The sequence below is a fragment of the Clarias gariepinus genome, chromosome 2, assembly GCF_024256425.1.
Source record: "Clarias gariepinus isolate MV-2021 ecotype Netherlands chromosome 2, CGAR_prim_01v2, whole genome shotgun sequence".
Taxonomy (NCBI): Eukaryota; Metazoa; Chordata; class Actinopteri; order Siluriformes; family Clariidae; genus Clarias; species Clarias gariepinus.
Window position 1 is genome coordinate 41,036,242 of NC_071101.1, and position 23,023 is coordinate 41,059,264.

Below are 23,023 nucleotides of genomic sequence, written 5' to 3' on the forward strand. Positions count from 1 at the left end.
GACACACAAGGTTGACTATAACAAAACCTTTTATTTGGAAACCACTATATTAGCTCATTTAAGAAACTTGAAAGTTCCATGCTTTAAGCAAATCAATACACATACTGTACAATGGCTCATAAAAAGCTAAGCGCAACGCTTCTTTCTGTCATGGGATCAACATAACAGAACTACGTCCTTTGCAACACAGAGTGAACTTAATGTGTTCAGTGGATTTTTGGAGAACGTTGAAGCCAAAAAGGCTGAGTGGTGTATATAAGTGACATATTTAAATTCAGTAAATTACTATTGCTATAATACATTTCTATAAGGTACTTTGTTTGGATATCTTTGCCACCGTTAAGTATGTAATAATTAGATAATTAATAGATAATTGTTTGTGTTTATCTGCAGTTGCACCCACGATAAAGGAAGGTCCTCAGGCTGTTTCTGTTCATATCAACAAGCCAGTTGTTTTGGAGTGTGTTGTTAGCGGAGTTCCTGCTCCACGTGTCACTTGGAGGAAACATGGCTCTGTTCTTGCTGGAAGCAACCCCAGGTTTGTGGATGTAGATCCATTTCATATCATTATGGGTTCATTTGCTTCATTCAGTCCAGCTGGATTAAAGGCGAGCTCTCTTTCCTGGATAGATATACGTTTGCTGAGGACGGCTCCCTCCGTATACTCTCCGCCCAGTTGTCTGACACGGGCCATTATTTGTGCATGGCCACTAACCTGGCAGGCACCCAGCGCAGAAGAGTTGATCTGCAAGTGTATGGTAAGTTCATTAGACTTATGCTGTAAACAATACTGAAAAAATAACAGTCATGATATTGAAGTGTTCTCTGTGTAGTGAAGTTTTGGTTAGGACCATCGTCAAAATTCTTTCAGCGATCCTGTAGGAAGTGAATAAAAGCTGACTCTTTATGGGTTTTGGCACAGCGATACGATAATCATTTCCTTCTGTCTCTCTGTAAAATTCAAAAGGCATTTGGTTTGTTCACTGTGCTATTAATGTCATAAATGTATGCAGAGACCTGCAAAATTTAACAGATCTGTACAATTCATCATGCCTGGTATTTCATCTTTTTAAATCCTCAGTGCCCCCGTCAATTGCTGAGGGTCCAGCTAATGTCACCGTGACGGTAAACATTCAGACCACCCTGTCCTGTGAGGCTACAGGCATTCCCAAACCCACTGTCACATGGACCAAAGATGCTCGCCCACTCAACACAGACCAGAACCAGAATATGTACAGGTTCAGCCAGGTTTTCTTCCTCTTTTATTGCCTCTTTTACCGAGTCCTCAGGGATGGACTTGATCTGATATGTAGAAACTTGATTATAGTTTTTATAGCTCTAAACAGATTGGCTCAAATTGGTAGTCTGTTTCTGATTATAGGCAGCTGTCGTCAGGATCTCTGGTAATAATCGCACCAACAGTACACGACGCAGCGCTGTACGAGTGTGTGGTGTCCAATGATGCCGGCCGGGACAGCCGAGCCATCCAGCTCACGGTACATGGTGAGCTCCTGGGGTCTTTTGACTGAGCTTGATGATAACATATACACTAAGAATGTGACATTACTGTATATGACATCACATTTTATTGATGAGAAACATTTAAAATTCATAAATGGGTATGAATTTCCATTTAGAGGGACGTAATTAACTGCATAATAATTGAACAATCACAAACGTCACATATACAATATTTTCTATATGGTAATACTGTAATAAAATATTAGACATGTCTGTTATTGAAAACAAAGTTGTACAAGTGAACGAGTGTGTTCTCTTCTGCAGTGCCACCCGCCATTGCCGATGAGGCTACAGAAGTGCTGGTAAACAGACTGTCCCCGGTGGTGATCGGCTGTACTGCATCTGGATTCCCGGCGCCTGTCCTTCACTGGAGCAAAGACGGCATGCGTCTGTCCAAAGAAGGAGAGGGCTACAAGATACTGCCCTCTGGTGAGTCTTTCCTTTTTTCGGAAGTGTAGTATATATATGTGTGCATGGAGTTTGCATGTTTTTTCCTGTGCTTGGTGGGTTTCCTCCAGGCACTCCAGTTTCCTCCCACAGTCCAAAGATATGCAGGTTAGGCTAATTAGCGTTCCCAAATTCCCTGTAGTGTGTGAATGGGTGTGTGAGTGTGTGTATGTGCCCTGCGATGGATTGGCACCCTGTTTAGGGTGTACCCTGCCTCGTGCCCTAAGCCTTCTCGAATAGGCTCCAGATCCCCATGACCCTGAATACAAGATAAAGCGGTATAGACGATGAGTGAGTGAGAGTGAACTAAACCATTTTAGGTTAAAACTTAACTCAAAAACTCAAAAAGGAATGTTTGTTTTAAAAAATGTTTGTTTTTGTGTACACTCTCAGGAGCTCTTGAGATAGCTGCTGCAGAATTAACTCACACTGGCCGTTACTCGTGTGTGGCGAAGAACGCTGCAGGATCGGCTCATCGCTACGTACAGGTCGTTGTGCAAGGTAATCAGTCTACCCACGCATTGTTATTCTTCTCGCATTAATGTGCGATCTTACCATCCTTCTATATATATGAGGGGTGTTCAAGTCAAACCAGGATGAATTCAGGATGAAAATTTAGTGTTGAATTGTTTTGGAAGAAACTTACAGAAGTCTTCTAGCACCGTATGGTGATGAGACTCTAAGCCGCAGTAAAATATTTGAATGGTGCAAACATTTTAAATGAGAAGCACAATCATGGCCAAGTTGGCTCAGAGACCACTGCAGTCGTTCCTGTGAACATTCTTGACGAATAACTTGTCATCACCTTTGCAAGGGACGCATCTGTCTATGGGAAGTGTACACACAATCATTCATGAACGCCCCTTGCACATTACAGGAACTCGGCTGGGAGTTATCACCACATCTTGTTAAAGTCGTTAAGGGAGTTCCTGGGAGGCCAGCATTTCAGACTTTTCAGACCTTGATGGTATCCATGCACTAGTGAAACACTGGGATAAGTGCGTTAGTGTAGCAGGGGGTTATATAGATAGATAAAGAAACTCTCAGAACTGTTTGCTGTTATTCTGCATAAACAAAATTCCTGCCTTGACTTTGTAGTTTTTATTGATTGTCTCCTTAAAGATCTACTAATTAAACATAATCTGTTGTCATATATTGCTGCCTACCAGAGCCACCAGTGATCCAAGCTCACCCATCAACGGTGGATGTGATTCTGAACAACCATGTGACCCTGCCATGTCGTGCCACTGGCACCCCACGCCCCACCATCACCTGGCAAAAAGAAGGCATTAATATTGTCACCACCGGTTAGAGCTGGTTCTATTTATATAGACAGCCAGACAATTAAACCTGAATGACTGATTACTAACCAGATATCATTATCTTTATTAATTAAGTAATTGATCAAAATATATTTAAAACTGTTTCCTTATTCCATCATTAGGAAGTGATTTTAGTGTTCTGCCCAACGGCGATCTGCAGATCTCACAGGCCAAAGTGGAAGACACTGGTACCTATATGTGTGTGGCTCAGAATCCAGCAGGCACCGCAGTGGGCAAGACCAAACTTAGGGTGCAAGGTAGGATGGGCTGACTAACAAGCACCATATCCATAGCAGTGTATTTATTCCTGAAGCATCACTCTTACAGTATCATCATACTCCTTTCTATTCATAGTGCCTCCAGCTATCAGTTCAAAGATCAAGTCCTACACCGTGCCTGTGGACGGATCGGTGACTCTGCAGTGCGAGACCGAAGGATACCCGATCCCGTCCGTTAGCTGGTACAAAGACGGGAAGCCACTGTCCGAGTCTGTACATCAGCGTGTCCTCAGCTCTGGATCTCTGCATATCGTTTTCGCCCAACCAGGAGACACAGGCATATACACCTGCACTGCAGCCAACGTTGCTGGAAGCCTCAGCCTGGAGATGAGCGTCACTGTCCTGAGTGAGTCGTACACAGAGATAGTTTACAAACCCTTCAGTGAGAGACAGAGGGGACAAGAGACTGGTTGAACATGGTTGCATGAATGCACACGGCTAGCTGGACCAGTCGGAGGAAAGATAGTTAGGAAATGCAGAACGTCCTTTTAAATGAACAAATGAAATAGAATAACCCTATAAACTTTTCCTCCCAGTTCCTCCCACCATCCGCAGAAGTGAACCAGAGCTGTCGGTGGTAGAAAACACTCGCCTGGTGTTGTCCTGTGCGGCTGAAGGAGTGCCTCACCCCACCTTGAGCTGGGAGAAAGAAGGCATCACCCTCGCTGACACAACTGGAGCTTACACCATCCTGTCCTCTGGGGAATTGATCCTGCAAAATGCTCAGGTCCGAGAATCACAGATACACTGTGCAATAAACACGTTACAATGAACTTGGGATTGACATGTTGTTCTTTCGGCGCATAGCCCGAGGATGCTGGGAGTTACACCTGTGTGGCCACCAGTAGTGTCGGACAGGACAGTCAGACGTTCGATCTGTCCGTGCACACACACCCAGCGTTTACAGAGACCCTGGGAGATGTGGCTCTTAACAAGGGAGAGCGCCTGGTACTGGCCTGTGGAGCCACTGGCATTCCTCCACCCAAAATCACTTGGGCTTTCAACAATAATATCATCCCTGGTGAGAAAAATCTTCCAAATCGAGTATATTAAATCTATGCGACTAAATCAATTATGATATCGCTTCTAAATAGGATTGGTGAAGTAATTAAGTGAAGTGCTTGCTTATCATAACCTTACACAACCCTGTTCCTGGTTCCAGCTCATTACAACCATGTGAACGGCCAGAGTGAGCTGGTGATCGAGCGCGTGAGTAAGGACGATGCAGGGACGTACTCCTGTCTTGCAGAGAACCGAGTGGGATCCGTCAAATCTTTGGGTTTTGTCTACGTCAAAGGTATCTATACTGGGTCACCAATGAACATATTGGACATTCTGTACATATTCAACAGCTTATACTAAACAAAGTAACTTACTTAATATTGAAAACTTGTTGCTTTCTCCTGCATTTCAACATCCTGCTTTGCTCTCAAGAGCCTCCTATAATAGATGGAGATGTGCATTCAAACCATATCGAACCTTTGGGTGGGAACGCCATCCTGAACTGTGAGGTACGCGGAGACCCTCTGCCCACCATCCAGTGGAGCAAGAAGGGCGTTAATGTCCGCATCAGCAACCGTATCCGGCAGCTCGACAACGGCTCTCTGGCAATCTATGGCACTGTGGTACTGTAACTCAGCTCCGATTGCTTTTAATCCCGAATACATGGTTCGTCAAGATGACCTTGCACCCATTGTCCTGCAGTGGTGTCTTACAGATATATTCTTCCTCTTTTCTTTTTTTTAGAGTGAGGATGCAGGTAGCTATGTGTGTGTAGCTACGAATGATGCTGGAGTAGTGGAAAGGACAGTCACTCTTACCTTACAGAGTAAACACACACTCACACACTCACACACAAATACACATGGATTTCAACGTCAATGATAAAATAGTGCACCACTACGGGCACATCCCTATTTGTATGGATCTGTTCATTCCACCATCTTGTCTTCTAAGCACATCAACAAGCCAAAAACAAAACATCGATAAAAAATAAACTTGTTTTTGTCTTCATCAGGTTCTCCAGTCTTTACAGTGGAGCCTGTGGACATTGTAGCGGATTCAGGTTCCATCGTGGTGCTGAACTGCCAGGCACAGGGTGAGCCCACGCCCGTCATCGAGTGGGCCCGGCAAGGGCGCCCGCTGCTGAGCAACGACCGCATCACCACACTGTCCAACGGCTCCCTGCGGCTCAGCAGCGCTCAGAAAGAGGACACGGCCGAGTACGAGTGTGTGGCCCGCAACCTGTTGGGCTCGTCGCTAGTGCACGTGGCCCTCACAGTGCGCGGTAAGATTACAGTGGGTGTGTTATAATTTGACTCAAGTTACATTATTTACAGTATTAAATATTTCTACTTGTATGCGTCTTAACCACGCCAGTTCATGGAGGCTTCTCTGAATGGATGGAATGGGGTGCCTGCAGTGTGTCGTGTGGGACTGGAGTACAAAAGAGGCTGAGACGGTGCAACAACCCTCAGCCTGCCAACGGCGGCAGGCACTGCTCGGGCTCCGAATTTGAGACCCGCAACTGCCAAGGAAAACCTTGCCCAGGTTAGGCAGTGTAGCTGTTTGATCTACTGTTATGTAGGAACTTCTATCTCACCAAGGCTCATGAATAAAGTCATATTTGAGCCTTGTGTTGAGCTATGTGTGACTATACCATATTTTAGATATAAAACAGGGGCTATTATTTATGGCTTCTATATCATAAATAGTAATGACTTAACTGGTTGATAATTGTTGTACTGTGTGCGTTTGTGTGCAGTGGATGGTCATTGGTCAGAATGGACAGAATGGGAGGAATGCTCTCGTACCTGTGGTCAAGGGAACAGGACGAGGGTGCGAACCTGTAGCAAGCCTCCAGCCCAGCATGGAGGCAGGACATGCGAGGGTCGAGCCGTTGAGGTCATCATGTGCAGCATCAGACCCTGTCCTGGTAAGCAAAATTTATTGTGTCTTCCTCGTCCTCACATAATAGAGCCTGTGGTTTTTAGGAGACTAGATTAATAAGGCTTGGGTGTGTTTGAAATAGCAAAAAGTGCACTATAGAGAGCGAAAATGAATGATCTTTGTATACCCATATAACACTGTACATCTGTGGATTGAGAGGCTTGTATTAGAGCTGCTGACTCTGTGTGTTTCATAGTGGCTGGAAACTGGGCGTCCTGGCTGCCGTGGAGCCCTTGCAGTGAAACATGTGGCAAAGGCATGCAGACCAGAATCAGGCTGTGCAACAACCCCCCTCCATCTTTCGGTGGACCGCCATGCAGTGGAGCAGACACACAAACTCAAGTGTGCACTGAGAGGAACTGCCCTGGTAAGAGCAAAACTACAAAGGGGAAAAAAGTTTAAAACAATCTCGACACAACCAGAACTTTCTCCTATTTGTAATCTGACTGTTAAAATTCGACACAAATATCGGTGGATTTTAATAATTGTGCGACTGGCATTGGTTTCCAGTGGATGGAAAATGGTCCTCCTGGTTGAGCTGGGGTGCGTGCAGCGTTTCCTGTGGAGGTGGAAATAGGCAAAGGACACGTCTCTGCGCAAGCCCCGCCCCCAAACACGGAGGAAGACAATGTGAAGGAAATGATGTGCATGTTGACTTCTGCAACAGTGACCCATGCCCTGGTGAGCTTTTGTTTAAAGTCAAATACAAGCTAATTCCATGTATATCAGTGGAATAATAAATAATAAAACTGCACCTCTGTTCCTTTGACAGTTCACGGTAACTGGGGCCCCTGGAGCAGCTGGGGCACCTGCAGCCGGACTTGCAACGGAGGTCAAATGCGACGTTACAGAACATGTGACAATCCTCGACCGGCCAGTGGGGGTAGAGCATGCGCTGGGACTGACACAGAGATCCAGAAATGCAGCACGTTGAGTTGCCCTGGTAAAACCATCAAACACAAAAATACATCACACAACAAAAATGATTGCTGCTGATGGCATTTGGGATTTTGCCATGTGATGTAATTTCTTCTTCTAACTTACTGATTGTTGACTGTGTATGTTTGTGGTCATGCTAGTGGATGGTAACTGGAGTCCATGGCAGCCATGGGGCGAATGCTCAGCCTCCTGTGGGATAGGAGAACGCACAAGGGTCCGTTTCTGTAACAATCCAGCTCCCACCAACAAGGGTCGCCCCTGCCCAGGAGACCTCACCCAACTTTCCAGGTGCAACATTCAGCCATGTCCAGGTGAATAAAAGAAATGGACTTGAATTCATTTTTAGTGCTTACATGATCATTGAGTGTTTTTTAAATGTACTGTACACTTGACTATGGCTTTAGGTTAAATGCTACTCTGTTTTCTCAGGTGGTCCTCAGAAGGCCAGGGGGAACATCATCGGCACCATTAACGATGTGGAGTTTGGCATAGCCTTCCTCAATGCAACCATACTCAACAGTCCTGCAGGGGGGAGAGTGATACATGCTACGATCACCAACATTCCCAGGAGCTTGGGTCAGTTTCAGACTATTTTAGATACTACATAAAATTCTGGGAACATTGTGTATAAGACCTAGTGTTCCATGCAGAAGCTAAGTTTGCCACAATGAGTAGTTGTTTGGTTTGATCCGATGTAATTCTTTCCAGGCCCTGGAATGAGAAAACTGATCTCAATCTTGAATCCCATTTACTGGACCACAGCACAGGAGATCGGCGAGGCAGTTAATGGCTACACTCTTACAGATGGCATCTTCAGACGAGAGACCCAAGTGGAGTTTGCAACAGGTGATTGCAACCAGGACCAGTGCTCATATCACAACATGAATTTGCCTTTGTAACGGGTTGGACGCATGTGCGGCACCACAGACACGAGGCAAGGTCTTATGGAAAATGGGTAATTTAATTTGGAAAAATGGGGAAGGAAAGGGGTTTAAGGCATGCAGGCACAAGGCTGGTGGGCGATGGTGTCAGACAGAGTGGCGGAGTGGGCCTGCATGGGCAGTGGCTTCTGCATGCTCCCTAAGCAACTCCCTCTGCGTTCTTGGCCAGCTCTTCTTTGGGATCGGTCTCAGGGGTCCCTTATATGGAGCACAGCGGCCTATTTTCCCTCTTTGGCGATAGGATCCCGAAGGTTGGCTGCATTTTGTGCGATGTCTTTAAAGTCCCTGGGGTGCATTACATCACCCCGCTTGCGTGCCACTCTTCCTTTTCCGCATTTAGCGCCCGCCACGCAATTCTGCTGCTTAGACTTCCAGGTCTTCGAGCTAAACTTACTGTCTCTTTTTTATAACAAGGCCAAGATCCCAAGATCCATTAAAGATGATTGTTATCCAGCCAAACCCATTTTGTTTGGTGGCGAGGCCATTCAATTCAGTTATGTATCACGCTTCTTTTGTATGGTGATTCAGGTATCACTATACTAATCGCAAATCGCTTTTCTAAAAATCGATTTTTTATTTATAAATGTTTGAATTTGAAGTTGTAAAATGTTGCTGTTCCACTATTATCCACCAGGGGATGTGCTCTGAACAGTTCACACAGCACAATAGCCTGCGTATCTTGTATACAGGGTCGCAGGGGGCCTGGAGCCTATCCTAGGAGGCCTAGGTGAGGTACACCGTGGAAGTCGTGCCACATTTACATGCTTATTCACAAGCAATGCTAAATACCCAGAGGAAACCCACCAAGCACATAGAGAACAGGAAAACTCCATGCACACAGACCCTAAGTGGAAATCAAATCCTGACCCTTGAGGTCCAAAGCGACAGTGCTAACCACTACGGCACCATGCTGTCAAATAAATGATATAGAATCAGGATATTTATAAAATTGCGATATTTACTGAATCGCAATACAAATCGAATCGGCACCTAAATATTGAGACAATATCATACTGGATATGGAGCACTATATGGAGCACTCTTCTAAATTCCATGTCTAAACAAAAAGCCTTGGAATATGTTTCTAGACGTTCAATTGTTTATATGTTTATGCATTTGCTTAAGGGGAGATTCTCAGGATGACTCATGTGGCACGAGGTGTAGACTCAGACGGCACTCTGCTGTTGGACATCGTAGTGAACGGACACGTCCTCCAGCTGCCCTCAAACACACATATTGGTCTGAAGGTAAACACTCAATGCACTTACTCATTTCAAACTCCAGCTAATACTAATGCACTAAATTCTGTAGTGATTTCTTACTATCAAAAGTATTGACATCATCTAATAGCACTATAGCACCCTCTGGCATACCACTTTAGCTGACTTCACTGTAAAAGTGAACATGTTTTTCCACCACAGGACTACACGGAGGATTATATTCAGACAGGTCCCGGGCAGCTGTACGCTCTGTCCACGCGTATGTTCAGTGTCGACAGAGTAAGTGTGCCCTATTCCTGGAACCATACCATTTTGTACGAGCCCTCCAAAGGAAAGATGCCTTACCTGGTGCAGACATTGCATGCTTCTTCCATCAGTGCGCAATACCGCCCTCTAGAGGAGATGCTGGAGTTCACGATCTATGCCAGCATTTCCAAGGGTAAGGCACACATTTCCTTTCCCGCTAAACAAAGCAGATTTCATATCATTGTGTTGTTACACTCAATTCTCATTGTATGCAGGTGAACGGAGCAACCAGTGTCCCAATGGCTTTGTGCTGGACCCAGCAGGACCATACTGTGCTGGTACATTTTACACACAGAGTGTATACGTATTGGGTATAATATAAGTAATAATGTCTGCTGTTTGTTATTGCAAGCAAGGGTATAATCGATTTCTTTTTTCTCCCAATAAAGATGAGAACGAGTGCGAGGAAGGCAGCCCATGCTCCCATTCCTGCCATAATGCTATAGGCACATACTACTGCTCCTGCCCTAGAGGACTCACAATATCCGCTGATGGCAGGACATGCCAGGGTACCAGCTGTCCACACACAACCACATACTGTAGCACACACATCGAGCAATTCTTCTGTATGTTGTTCTGCCCGATTCTGAGTGTCGCCCGAAACCAGGTGGCACTTTTAACTTTTAACATTAGCTTTATTATACACATTACTATACATTACATATTCTATAATACATCAAAGCTAATGTTAGGGTTTCCTATAACGATAATCCTTTTACCTGTTCCTGTGCTGTAGATATCGACGAATGCTCACTGGACGGGCATATGTGTCACGACGGACAAGACTGTGAAAACACTATCGGCTCCTACCGTTGTGTGATGCGTTGTGGGCGGGGTTTCAGGAGAACTGCGGAAGGCTTGAGCTGTTCAGGTTCATTTTTCTTTAATACGATTCATACATAGACCATTCATAGCAAGTGACCTTTGTCAATGTCTACGTTCTGAAATGCTCATCCATAACATTATTTTGTCTTTATTCAATTTAAAGGTTAAATGCTGACTCAGATTTGCACTTTTTTGACAGATATTAATGAGTGTCAAGAGTCCAACCCGTGCCACCAGCATTGCCTTAACACCATCGGGAGCTTCCGCTGTGCCTGTGAGCCAGGCTACCAGCTCAGGAACCGCCGCTGCATCGGTCAGTCACACACCAGACAACACACACACTGTGTAACGTTGGTTCTGTGATCTTGGGTAACCTCCAGATATATAATCAGTGGAGTTCCTCAGGCTTCTTCTTTAAAAAAAAAGTTGGATAACATAAGAGAAAATGGGCTCACTGCAGCAGAATACGAAGCAGTAGATGATAAGGATCCGTCGCCAGATGTGAATGACAGGATCAAGTCACTAGATGACTTGATTCTCACTACAACAAATGTCGTCATGCAACACTACAGCAGTATGACTAAACCAAAGTTTTGTTTCCACCCCCAGACATTAACGAGTGCAGGCAGAGAGTGTGCCGTTCAGACCAGCAGTGTAAAAACACGCGTGGCGGCTACACCTGCATTGACCTCTGTCCTACTGGCATGACCAAAGGAGTCAACGGGACATGCATCGGTTAGTGCGTCAATATCTTTTCGCTAATCCTGATCTTAAACGCTTCGCTCAGATGTGCAATGTTCTCCACAGACATCGATGAGTGTCGAGACGGCACGCACCAATGCAGATACAACCAGATTTGTGAGAACACCAGGGGGAGCTATCACTGCACCTGCCCCAGGGGCTACCGCTCTCAGGGTGTGGGTCTGCCCTGCATTGGTATGTAAAGCTCTCATCACCTGGCTGCTCTGCTGCTGCATTCTGTCCATATGCATCTCATTTTCTATCCATACGCATCACTTTGTTACGCTTCATATTTAACACACACTCTCCGCTTGCTTGCATTAATGCATTGCTTTGAGTCCTTGATGAATGGCCGAATTCTGTCGATTGAACTAGTGTGCACAAGTTCCACATCCAGTTGAGGAAAGGGAATAGCAGACAGGTAGGTCTGCTCTCACAGCAAGACCAGCACTTCCGTTCTGTCTCTCTTCTTCACTCTGTCACTTTCTTCCTTTAGTGCTTGGGACCTTTCACTTAAATGCACCGCTTTGCTACGGAATGCAAAAATGCAGGCTTATAGAAGTATTTTTTTTTGGAAGTATTCAAACATATTGGTTTAGAGTCCAGTACATCACATAGCCTAGACACAGGAGTCTAATATAGGCCTATACTGTGTATATGGTTTTGAAACCAGTATGGCATGTCACCATACGTACAGGTAGTTGTGAGTTGGTTACTGACGCCCTTTTTCATTTTTCCTCTGTCTTTACTGCTTTCTGTTCACCTCTGTGTTGCTCTTTACAATTCATCTCATTGCCTTTCTTCCACCCTGTCTCTCTCTCTCTCTCGCTTTCTCTGCTGTGCCTTTGCTATGAGAGCAGACATAAACGAGTGTGAGCGTGTCCCGATGCCCTGTGCCTTCCAGTGTGTGAACAGCCCAGGTAGCTACACGTGCACGTGTCCTCCTGGCCGCCACTTGTTGGGGGATGGGAAGTCCTGCGCTGGGTTGGAGCACTTGCCCAGATTCGAAAGCCTCTCATATGGCTTCCACTCCTCACAGTCCTCACCTGAACGAAGCTCCTCGCAGCAGCGCTACCACAGCATGACCTCTCAGAGCTATCACTCTTACGCCACGAGAGGGGGGAACTACAGGCTCAACGCTCGGCCCTTACGCTCTCGTAGGGCCACTAAGACCCTATGCCCGCTTGGTTTTGTTTCTAATGGGGATAAATGCATAGGTAACTGTCACAGATGTTTATACTATATATCATTTAAAAAGGTATAGATCTTCTTCAAGTACTCTACCAGTTAAACGTTTGGATACCCCTTCTAATTCCATGGTCTGGTAACTCTGATAAACTTCTCCTTTGCAGCAGAGGTAAGTTTTGGTCTTGGTTTCCTGTAAGGGAAGGTCGTCATGAGAGCCAGTTTCATCATGGTGCCTGATGAGTGAACTTAACAATAGCGTTCTTGCAAGAACTATTCCAGAACAGCTGGCATTTCATTGTCTTAAAATAACACCTGTTATTACCAAATTACATAATGCCATGTGTGTTATTTCATAGTTTCCAGTATTTTTCTCAAATGTAGAAAATAATTCACTAAACAAAACAAACAAAAAAAGAAATTAGTAGGTGTGTCCAGACTTTTGATTGGTACTGTACATAAAAAAAAAGTTCTAGCATGTTAATGTCATGCACCAGAAGCGAAAAGGGAAGTCATGATCTTTTTAATTGTCCAGCAAATCAAGTTAAATACTGACTTGTTAAACTGAATATGGTACAGTTTTGTGCATATCAAAATAGAATAAAATTATACACAGCTTATAATACACCAATCAGCCATAACATTAAACCAATCAGAGGTGACCTGAATAACAGTGGTGCCTGTAAAGAGGTGGGATATATTAAGAAGTAGCTGAACAGTCAATACAGTTCTTGAAGTCGATGTGTTCAAAGTGGGCAAGAATTTGAAGTGGGAAAAATGGGATGTCTGGACGATTGGTCAAAGTTCCCAAGTTGACCCATATCTACCACATAGCGCAACTTTTATCTGGACATAAGCTGCAGAACTGGACCACAGACCAGTGGAAGATGGTGGCATGGTCTGGAGAATCACATTTTCTTTTACATCATGTGGATGGCTGGATGCGTGTGTGCCAATTATCTGGGGAAGAAGTGGTACCAGGATGCACTGTGGGAAAAAGCAAGCCAGCAGAGACAACATGATGCTTTGGACAATGTTAAGCTGGGAATCCTTGGGTCCTGCCTTTTCATGTGGACGTTACTTTGATACATACCACCTGTCTAAACATTACTCCAGACCAAGAACACCCCTTTCTGGAAACAGTATCCCTGATGGCAGTGGCCATCTTCAGCAGGTTAACGCATTGGTTTGAGGACCAGTGACCAAGAGGTCATGGTGGCCTCCAAATGCCCAGATCTCAATCTGGCCAAGCATCTTTGGGATGTGCTGGACAATCATGTATGAGCCACGGAGGTCCTGCTTTAAAACTAACAGAACTTCTTGGTGCAAGTCAGCACGGCACACTTTCTAAGGTCTGCTGGAGGTCTTGGTGGTTTTGCTGGCAGAAAAAGGAACATAGTGTGAGGCAGGAGGTATTCATGCTATAACTGATAAGACTAATTGACCAGTAAGGTTTTGCAGTCTGATCATGTTTACTGAGATAAAGCAATAATGGAACATCATAGCCAGGGGGAAAAGGGCTGCAAAGAACTTACAAAACACTGTGAGCTGCTTACAAAACAATGGAAATGACCTTATCACTGTGATATGAGCTTGTGTATGTTCTTTGCAGATTATGTTAATCATTAACAATATTATTCCTACTAACTTGACCATGAGTAATGTTACACCTGAATCAAGTTTGGAACCTGTATCCGTCAATCCTGCATGAAGAAATAGTAACACTATCCACGCCTTGGTGTAAAGCTGTCTTTTAGTTGTCTTTTAGTTAAAAATAAATGTTGTATATAATATTTAAAAAAAGGCCGCACAGTAAGACACTTTTCCTTTTTTTATTCTTCTTACTTTACTCTTCTTTCTTAATTATGCATGTTTTTGATTTCATGTAGACATCAATGAGTGTGAGCAGAGGGACATGTGCCAGCACGAGTGTCTAAACACACCAGGAAGCCACAGGTGTTTGTGTCCCAATGGCTATCGCCTCATGACCAACGGCAAAACATGCCAAGGTACCCGAAAGACTCTTAAATTATGCTTTCGTAGTCTGGGGTAAAATAGGGCTTGTTTTCAAAGATGTGTATCACATTTTTTGTGACTAGATATTGACGAATGCTTGGAGCAAAATATTCAGTGTGGCACAAACAGAATGTGCTTCAACATGAGAGGCAGCTACCAGTGCATCGACACGCCCTGTCCCCCGAACTACCAGCGAGACCCAGAGTCAGGGTAAGATGAGTTATCCCACTATGTTAACGCTACACGTTTACACTTGAAGAGAATCTTAGATACAAATTAAACACAGATCTTAAAGAATGAACTTTTAACTGTCCTCACGATCTAACCTTACTCTTCACTTTCTGCTCAGCTTCTGCTTGAAGAACTGTCCTCCCAACGATCTGGAGTGTGCGCTGAGCCCCTACGCGCTGGAGTACAAGCTGCTGTCCCTGCCCTTCGGCATCGCCGCCAACCAGGACCTGATCCGACTGGTGGCCTACACTCAGGACGGCGTGGTGCACCCCCGCACCAGCTTCCTGATGGTGGACGAGGACACCACGCTCCCTTTCGCCCTGCGAGACGAAAACCTAAAAGGCGTCTTGTTCACCATACGCCCTCTGCGTCAGCCGCACACCTACCGCATGAAGGTCCGAGCCTTGTCTTATAGCACTGACAGGACCATCGAGTACCAGACCACCTTCATTGTCTACATTGCCGTCTCAGCTTATCCCTACTGATAGCACTTTACCACGTGAATTGGGCAAGACTGAGTGCGAGTGCATGTGTGTGTGAGCTGTATGCATGTGTGTGTGTGTCTTTAGTGATAGATCCACCACTTGAAGATCGTTCTCGAGGCCTCATAGATTGAGGAGCTAAGGAAATAGGACCTAGCATTAACCCCTGGGGTACTCCAAAGACAGACTGCTTTACCTGTGGCTGGATTCCATGGTGAAGCCTGAAGGCTGTAGGTCGGATGAAGCAGCTGATCCAGTCCTGCCTCTTTGCCCAATTACGTACAAGGACAAAGGATGATCGGACGCCATACTTGTGATCAAGAAATACAAAAAAAGGACAAGGATACGTGTATGTCTACCTATTAACTTATTGGAAAGTGCTTGAAAACGAGGACGTGTGTGTACTGTATGTGTGTGTGTGTGGTCATTTACGTTGCGTAGTAGTGTTTGTCCAGAGACGTTCAGGGGTAAGCAACATCATTCCGATCTCCTTAACTAGAATTAATATCCATCTCAGGTAAGCACCGCATTCCAACTATAAAGCATTTTCATATATCTATCTATTTTTATTCTATTCTATGTACAGGATTCGAGGTCAAATTTTGCAACAGGCTTTTATTACAGGTTTATACACAAGTCCATAAGTGCATAATAAAAGATGTATTCTATTTTTTTTTTTATTGTTTGTATATAAGCATTTTTATTCTGTAATGTTTCAGTATTGTTGTATTCATTTTTTTACGCAAACAATAAATGTACAATCAAGAACGTAGACTGTTTTTTTCTCACCATAAAAAAAAAAATCAAGGATGAAAGAAACTTTGTTTGATCGTATGTATAAATCTTTTATTTATTTTATTCCAAAGCATGAACATAAAAAAGGAATACTTGATAAGGCAGTTGTACACCAGTTTGGTTTGTAGAGTGTGTTCGCAGAGAGACAGGTCTGAGTGAAAGCAGCCTTGAGAACGATCGAGTACAGACGCAAAGCATTTACAGACCAAACCGAGTGATTTTTTTTTTCTTTACTGGCAGTAAGTGCTTAAGAGAAAAGACATTCCAGACCAAAATAAAGAAGAAAAAAACACGTATGCATCAAGAGATAGGTGATAGATTTCTGAAAATTTCTTTGTTTAAAAATGTTTGGATCATCCTCAGCTATGCCATACAGTCAGATCTAACATTCTAATGATTTACAGGTGCATTAGCACCTACTAGCTTTTAACTCGTCATGTTTCAGTTCATAGTTTTTTTGTCATAGGCAATTTATTCGACTTATTTGTTCTTCGTAACTGTTTGAAGGAAGACGCTGTAGACATTTCACAGGCTGCACGATGAACGAACACAGTAAGAGAATTTAGCACCTAAATACTGTAACTTTATTTCACAGGTTTGAAATCATTTAATTGTTTTTTTTGTGTGTGTGTGTGTGTGTGTGTAAATTCTGTATGTTCAGAAACCAACATATTTCCAGCACTACATCTTTTACAGCTGAACGTTAAATGCTTTGGACATTAAAGGTGACCTACTGTATTATGTGGAAATTCACTATTGAGCAATTTTACACATTCAGGATGGGTTGCCAGTGTGTGTGTGTGTGTGTGTGCACGAACATAAAAACATAAGAAAGAAACATGTCCTGCTTTTCATCCTTATCCCCCTAATTTTCCATTGGCCGGGATTTAAACAGGCCAATTAGATTTTTTCTCCCTATTGTGACCTCATATAAGAAGATACCCCTCCCCCCAGCTTGTTGCTCAGCTCTGGTGTTCTTTTGTGGCAGCATTTGGACACGCATTAAAAATCACACACATTGGGGGGAGGTGGGGGGATTCCGTGACCTGTGTTAACTTGTTAAAAAAATAGTGAAATATGGGACCTTTAAAAGATTATTTCGGGTGTGGCATTTTAGCCTTGGACAATCCATTTTTTTAAATATCTGATATTAAGTTATTACATTATATAAGTCAAAATTCATACATCATGCAGTTTTAAAAAACAACAACAACAAAAGAAAGTGTAAAGAAATCTGCATATGCCTATAAGAAGGGCGTTCAAGTCAAACCGGGACTTGTGATGAAATTATAGAGAGAAATAAAGTTAGTTTTTGAGTTCTCTTATTCTGTGCAATCAAAAGTCCCAGTTTCATTCAAACGCCCCTTAAAAATAATGTATACATGAAATGGTTTTTAAAAAGTAGCTTAATTAGTTTTTTTCTTCACTAGCATGACAATTATTATACGAGCGGTCTGTAGCATTAACGAATGGTCGGAATGATTCCGTGATCACTTTTGCATAACCCATGATGTGTTAAAGCGATAAAAAAAGAGAGACGGATCTAAGTCTAGAAAATGCGTAACTGTGTTTAGATGAGTAATAATAAAATAACACACTTTTTATTCTGGAATGCCCCTATAAGATACACATGAATAAACAAGGTGCGCATTAGTACTCTTTACAGGATTAATAGTCATTTAAAAATGATTTTTTTTTTTTTTTACTGCAGAATGAACCAGAAGGGTTAAGACGTGCATACGTTTGGTTATGTTACGTGACGTATCCGTGTGTGCCGTGAGCAGCCGATGCCCTTTGGTTTGTTTTAAACAGAAATACAGCATTAAGGGCGGAAACAGAGGGTGTGTCTGTAATATCTGTAAGATATCGACACGAGAATGTGAGAACCGAGTTCAAATCATTATGCACCGCTCGAACACGTGAGGTGCGATGCCTTCCTGAGAAAAGCTAAAAAAAGAGGGCACGTGGTACATGTGTCTGAGTGAGCAATACAGAGAGACTGAGCTAGAGAGGGTGAGAATGAAAGCGAAGTGAGACGCGAGTTGTTCGCAGCACCGTGTGAAAAAATCCTGTCTTTGTTCGGAGCGCACGGGCAGATACGGGCATCCTGTCGGGTTTGTTGTTTCTTTGTTTTTCTGTTAGTAGCGTGGAGCAGACGGAGTTTAGACGGTTTTCCGTGCGGTCAGAACTCGGACGATGCAGCCGACGCCTCCCGCGGCGAGAGCCTGAGGAGAGAAAAAACAAACACATGGTCGGATATGAGTGTTCTGGTGCTGAACACGCAGGGTGCAATGGTTTATACGCTGTACACTCACTGTCTACTCATGCAATCTAATCTAATCTAATCTAATCTAATCCAATCAGCCATCCATGTATAATTACCAAAAACATGCCATCACTGATATAAATCGCGCAGGTAAAACTACTGTCCAAGTTCCTAAAAAAACAGATTTCAGTTTAAATCAGGATCAACCGGGTCATGTTTGGATCAGAACCGGAACGCGGTACCTTCTCGTGCCACTGGAGCAGGATGGCGCTGCTGTTTTCCGACGGCCGCTCGAAGCCCTTGTAGATGTACTTCATCAGCAGGTCGACGCCGTTCTTATCCAGAGACTGCACTCCTTTCTCGATGTCGCTGGTCTTGAAGGCACTGAGCACTTTCAGCACCAGTCCTTCAGCACGGTCCTGCACACACATCAATCACCACCAAAGCGCTCATGTTCTACGTCCGCCACGCAACGCCTTGTTACTATGGAAACTATGGAATTATGGAGTCGGAATAGACCAACTAAAGCCTTCACTCACCTTGACATTCTGGTTCTTCGTATTGATCGGTGGGTTTTTCAGCACCGCCTGCAGCGCTCCCATGAGGTTCCCTTTACACACCGGAGTTAAGGGATACAGCCGATGAAAAATAAATAAATAAACGAGTGGCTTTCGTCAGAGTACAAAGGGTGTGAGAACTCCAAAACATGAAGTCAATCAGATACAGGAAGTAAGACTTAGTGTCACCCACAATGGTCATATATGGAGAAAAAATCTAACTTCCTTAACTTACTAACACACACACACACACACACACACAGAAAGTTTATAACCACATAGTGTCATTATCTCTACAGTCATTTCTAAGTCAGAAAATAATTCACACCATGAAACACTGTCGAAGTGGAAGAGAAAAACAACACACACACACATATACACACACACACACACACAGCTTCTTATGTTAGATAGGAATGCAGTGGTGAGGCATGTCTAGACATCCACCAGGGTCTAAATCACATCTTCGGTGAACATGGATAAGATCAGGGTGTGGAGCTCAGAAGCCTAGATCAAAGGAATTAGAACTTGATACAGAATGAAAGAAAGAGAACAGCACAAAGTGAGACAGATGTTGAGATGGTCAGTCTGCAGGCCTGAGTCTGGATTTCATCATCTTAGAAATCAACAATGCATTCTACTACAGAGGGCTGATCATTAAAGCAGCTCTAGGTTACACTAATAAAGTGTCCGTTACAGAACAGCACGCATGTAATAACATCTGCACCCAGTGGAACCTACACGCTGTGACCTGCAGTCCAGCCCCAGCCAGAAGGATATTGTCTGATCAGCGAGTCCACCTCCGCTTCATCCGGACCCTGCTGGTTCTCCGCGCCATCATCCTCGTCCACGAACTTGTTCTCGTCGTATTCATCCACGTCCACCTTGCGGAAGCGGTCGGACACGGTGTTCTTCGACATGACGATCGATCGAGGATAACGCTCGCGCACCCGCTACACCAGGGAGTCGCAACAGCTGGACTGGAGCGCGCGCTTCCTCATCGCTCACTTCCGCGTCCGCGCGCCGCCTAGTGGACGAAGCAGCGAACTGCCCAACATGGACCAGATCCAAGTAATATACCAGTGTACAAGTGATGGCAAGTTTGAATCATTTCAGTCACTCGGTTCTTTGAATCTCGTTCGAATCTTTTTTTTTTTTTTTTTAGTAAATTTTTTTTGAGAAGTAAAATAAAATGTTGCATTTTCAATAAATAAAAAAATAGACCCCCAAGACATCTACATACACACATTTTGGCTAAAGTTCCAGTAATGAAAATATCACAATGCAGACAGGGACATATCATAATAAACAGAATGAGTAGCTCATCTCTTATATCTTCCAGTCCGAGTCGTTCGCTCTTTTGAATCAACTGCAAGTGGGTGAGTGAGAATTATAGCTTGTTGTGTCCGCCGTACTTCGATGCACTTACTGCATGAGCCCGACAAACATACACGCATACATAATGTGTCTCATATTTAAACTTTTGGACAGTGTCAAAAAGAGCCAGTCATTTTATGAAATCTCAGGCATAAAGACACCCGGAGGTGACAGGAAATAAATTCAAATTCAAATTTTATTCGTCAGATACACAGCTATATACAGTACGATATGCAGTGAAATGCTTATACGACCGCCCGTGACCTTAAAATTTTTTAAACAATTAACAAGAAATAAATAGTGGAATAAAATAAGAGTGAATTTAGCTAAAACATTAGAAAATAGAACAAAATATAAAAATTTTCAAAAAATATATACTTAATATAAAAACTTATCTGTGCAAGAGACAAAATACAAATTTAAATGGAAATCTCCAGGAAGTGTGCAAATGTGCATGTATGTGCAAATGTGCATGAGTGAACAGATGAATAATGTCCATTTCTGTGCAGTGTGCAAAAACACAGAGATGATCAGTGCTGTGTGGTGTACTGGTTTAGAGACCGTATCGCCTGCGGGAAGAAGCTCCTCCTCAGTCTCTGTGTATTGGCCTTCAGGGAGCGGAAGCGCTTTCCTGACCACAACAGAGAAAACATATATACGATACATTTGCAAAATACATTTGCAAGCGTTATCACATAAGGAGTCAGAAAGCACAATAAGTGGGTTCTCATCATTTTATAAAATCTTACAAGGTTACTTTCTCTCTATGCACGAGGAAGTGAAAGGTATAAAGCAGTTTCACACTATCAAATTAGGCAAATATTTCTTTAAAACCCTAGCTAAGATCTGTCTGACCACCTTTCTTCCACAGAGTGTCCACGAATCAACAACAAGACTTTTGAGGATGCAATGTGGAGGACAAGTAAACCCCATGCCAATGAAGATTGCTTCATGCATTTACTTAAAACAGGTAAAAAGGGGTTTAAGGTGTCTAGGAGAGAGCACAAGAATTCTCCATAGCAATAATTAAACAAAAAGTCAAACAAAAAAGTGGTAGCCAGTAATAAACAAAGCAGCATGATATAGTGGTTTGGAATTTATTTTAATGACTGGCTTTTAATAACTATTCATAGTTAATGTATTTACAAATAATTTAATCGATTTAAAATAAAATATTATGATTCTGGCTCATTTATATATATTCTTACATAGTCCATTATAACCATTACTGCTAATATAAAAAGAATTATTGTTAACTCCTTAAAAAACACACACACATACGGCTACTTCCGGTCATCCGCTGGTCACGTGACTGCCAGGCGTCGCTATGATAGAAGCGGAGTGCGCGCTGCGTTCGTGCTGCCTTGTAACTAGTAATTCCCGTTACAGTAATGACGTCGTTTTCCCACTTTTGTGTGTTCGGCGTACGAAGTAATTAAGTTTTAACATGGGCAGCAGATTCTAAAAAGAAGATCTAAGGCTAGAGTATATAAGCAACTTAATAAAAGTATCTTTTCCAGCATGATCACTGGCAAAGTCCTTATTAAAGAACATTTACTTTAAGCACATTAGTAACTCCAAAGACGATTTTATTTACAAAAAGTTTATTCATCTCTAAGTTTTCCACACACAAAATATGTTTACATAAAAATGTAACAATGTTTATTTGCCCTAAACATTTACCAAACACACACACACACATAGTTGGCAGGTCTTTTTTTTTTGTATTTGGCACATTCAAAATGTGCCCATGTTTCACAGAGGTCACACTGCACCCGAAACACAGTTAAAGTAACCCACAAGCCATCTGTCTCCTCAGTACAAAGGGACTGGACTTTTAAAACACAGACACACACACAAATCCCTCAGACGATCTAAATAACATCAGGACTGAACTGATAAACACACACATTCACAGTCACTCTGATCTACAGCCATCTCACAATTTGTTCATACCAACCTACCTGATCTTCTCTGTTTGCAATATATATTGCACAATATTTATTTTACTTGCTATTTGCACAAAGTATTTTTAAATCATTGCTGCTACTTCAGGAATGTCAAATGTTTACTGTTTCTCCTCCCACTACCTCAATTCATACCTTATTACCATGAAAAGTGTTACATTGTTGTTTGTCACTCTGTAGCTCTTTGTTTGCACATTTGCACGTGAACTTTGTTGTCACTTTGTTGTATAGTATTAGTTTTAGGTGACCTTAGAAAATAAGAAATGTAAATCTGTCATAGCTGAGTTAGTCAGCTAATTAGGTCTCTTAGTTAGCTATCTGCTTCCGGTAGAGTTGTGTTGATAATTTATGTTGTTGCATGTATGTACTGTAGCACCTTGGTCCTGGAGGAATGCTGTGTTACTGAACTGTTATATGGTTGGAATGACAATAAAAGCCTACTTGACTTGACATGTTTGAAATCCTTAATCCTTAAATATACATAATATAATCTAACAAAAAGGTCTAAAAATAGTAAAAATAATAATATATGTATTTTTTTAAACACTAAAGCAGCAGATTTTGTAAAAAACAAAAATTAATATCTGTGTAATTCTCAAAACTTTTGGCCATGGATGTACTACAGTATCTGTTAAAACGTTATAAAAAATAAATAATA

The 23,023-nt window shown here is 42.9% G+C and overlaps 2 protein-coding genes across 2 annotated transcripts in view; one reads left to right on the top strand and one right to left on the bottom strand.

The window, feature by feature from the left end:
- hmcn1 (hemicentin 1) overlaps positions 1-16,378 on the top strand; it is an 87,202-nt gene extending 70,824 nt beyond the window's left edge. The window contains exons 73-107 of the mRNA XM_053485517.1: positions 394-538; positions 631-758; positions 1,082-1,238; positions 1,382-1,503; positions 1,786-1,950; positions 2,362-2,469; positions 3,138-3,275; positions 3,413-3,547; positions 3,645-3,914; positions 4,105-4,295; positions 4,376-4,589; positions 4,731-4,865; positions 5,003-5,193; positions 5,315-5,396; positions 5,586-5,855; positions 5,948-6,118; positions 6,333-6,503; positions 6,714-6,884; positions 7,028-7,198; positions 7,290-7,460; positions 7,597-7,767; positions 7,886-8,032; positions 8,165-8,302; positions 9,523-9,644; positions 9,819-10,056; positions 10,139-10,201; positions 10,313-10,432; positions 10,660-10,794; positions 10,948-11,061; positions 11,358-11,483; positions 11,556-11,684; positions 12,350-12,706; positions 14,564-14,683; positions 14,774-14,900; positions 15,040-16,378. Coding sequence (XP_053341492.1) covers positions 394-538; positions 631-758; positions 1,082-1,238; positions 1,382-1,503; positions 1,786-1,950; positions 2,362-2,469; positions 3,138-3,275; positions 3,413-3,547; positions 3,645-3,914; positions 4,105-4,295; positions 4,376-4,589; positions 4,731-4,865; positions 5,003-5,193; positions 5,315-5,396; positions 5,586-5,855; positions 5,948-6,118; positions 6,333-6,503; positions 6,714-6,884; positions 7,028-7,198; positions 7,290-7,460; positions 7,597-7,767; positions 7,886-8,032; positions 8,165-8,302; positions 9,523-9,644; positions 9,819-10,056; positions 10,139-10,201; positions 10,313-10,432; positions 10,660-10,794; positions 10,948-11,061; positions 11,358-11,483; positions 11,556-11,684; positions 12,350-12,706; positions 14,564-14,683; positions 14,774-14,900; positions 15,040-15,406 — 5,780 coding nt within the window. The 3' untranslated portion in view covers positions 15,407-16,378. The remainder of the gene's footprint in view (positions 1-393; positions 539-630; positions 759-1,081; positions 1,239-1,381; positions 1,504-1,785; positions 1,951-2,361; positions 2,470-3,137; positions 3,276-3,412; positions 3,548-3,644; positions 3,915-4,104; positions 4,296-4,375; positions 4,590-4,730; positions 4,866-5,002; positions 5,194-5,314; positions 5,397-5,585; positions 5,856-5,947; positions 6,119-6,332; positions 6,504-6,713; positions 6,885-7,027; positions 7,199-7,289; positions 7,461-7,596; positions 7,768-7,885; positions 8,033-8,164; positions 8,303-9,522; positions 9,645-9,818; positions 10,057-10,138; positions 10,202-10,312; positions 10,433-10,659; positions 10,795-10,947; positions 11,062-11,357; positions 11,484-11,555; positions 11,685-12,349; positions 12,707-14,563; positions 14,684-14,773; positions 14,901-15,039) is intronic.
- A 451-nt stretch (positions 16,379-16,829) lies between these two features.
- arpc5b (actin related protein 2/3 complex, subunit 5B) lies at positions 16,830-20,024 on the bottom strand. Its single transcript, XM_053485507.1, has 4 exons — positions 19,801-20,024; positions 19,004-19,075; positions 18,707-18,883; positions 16,830-18,423 (listed from the first exon to the last, which is right to left on the bottom strand). The coding sequence occupies exons 1-4, from the start codon at positions 19,939-19,941 to the stop codon at positions 18,361-18,363; spliced, it is 453 nt and encodes a 150-aa protein (XP_053341482.1). The 5' UTR covers positions 19,942-20,024; the 3' UTR covers positions 16,830-18,360.
- Positions 20,025-23,023: the final 2,999 nt, after the last annotated feature.

Bases quoted from the DNA above. Each gene is read 5' to 3' on its own strand.
- arpc5b (XM_053485507.1), bottom strand. From the start codon at position 19,941: ATGTCGAAGAACACCGTGTCCGACCGCTTCCGCAAGGTGGACGTGGAT. The intron at 18,884-19,003 runs GTGAGTGAAGGC...ATGTGTGTGCAG, and splicing joins CGAAGAACCAGAATGTCAAG to GACCGTGCTGAAGGACTGGT. The intron at 18,424-18,706 runs GTACCGCGTTCC...TTCTCTCCTCAG, and splicing joins TGCTCCAGTGGCACGAGAAG to GCTCTCGCCGCGGGAGGCGT.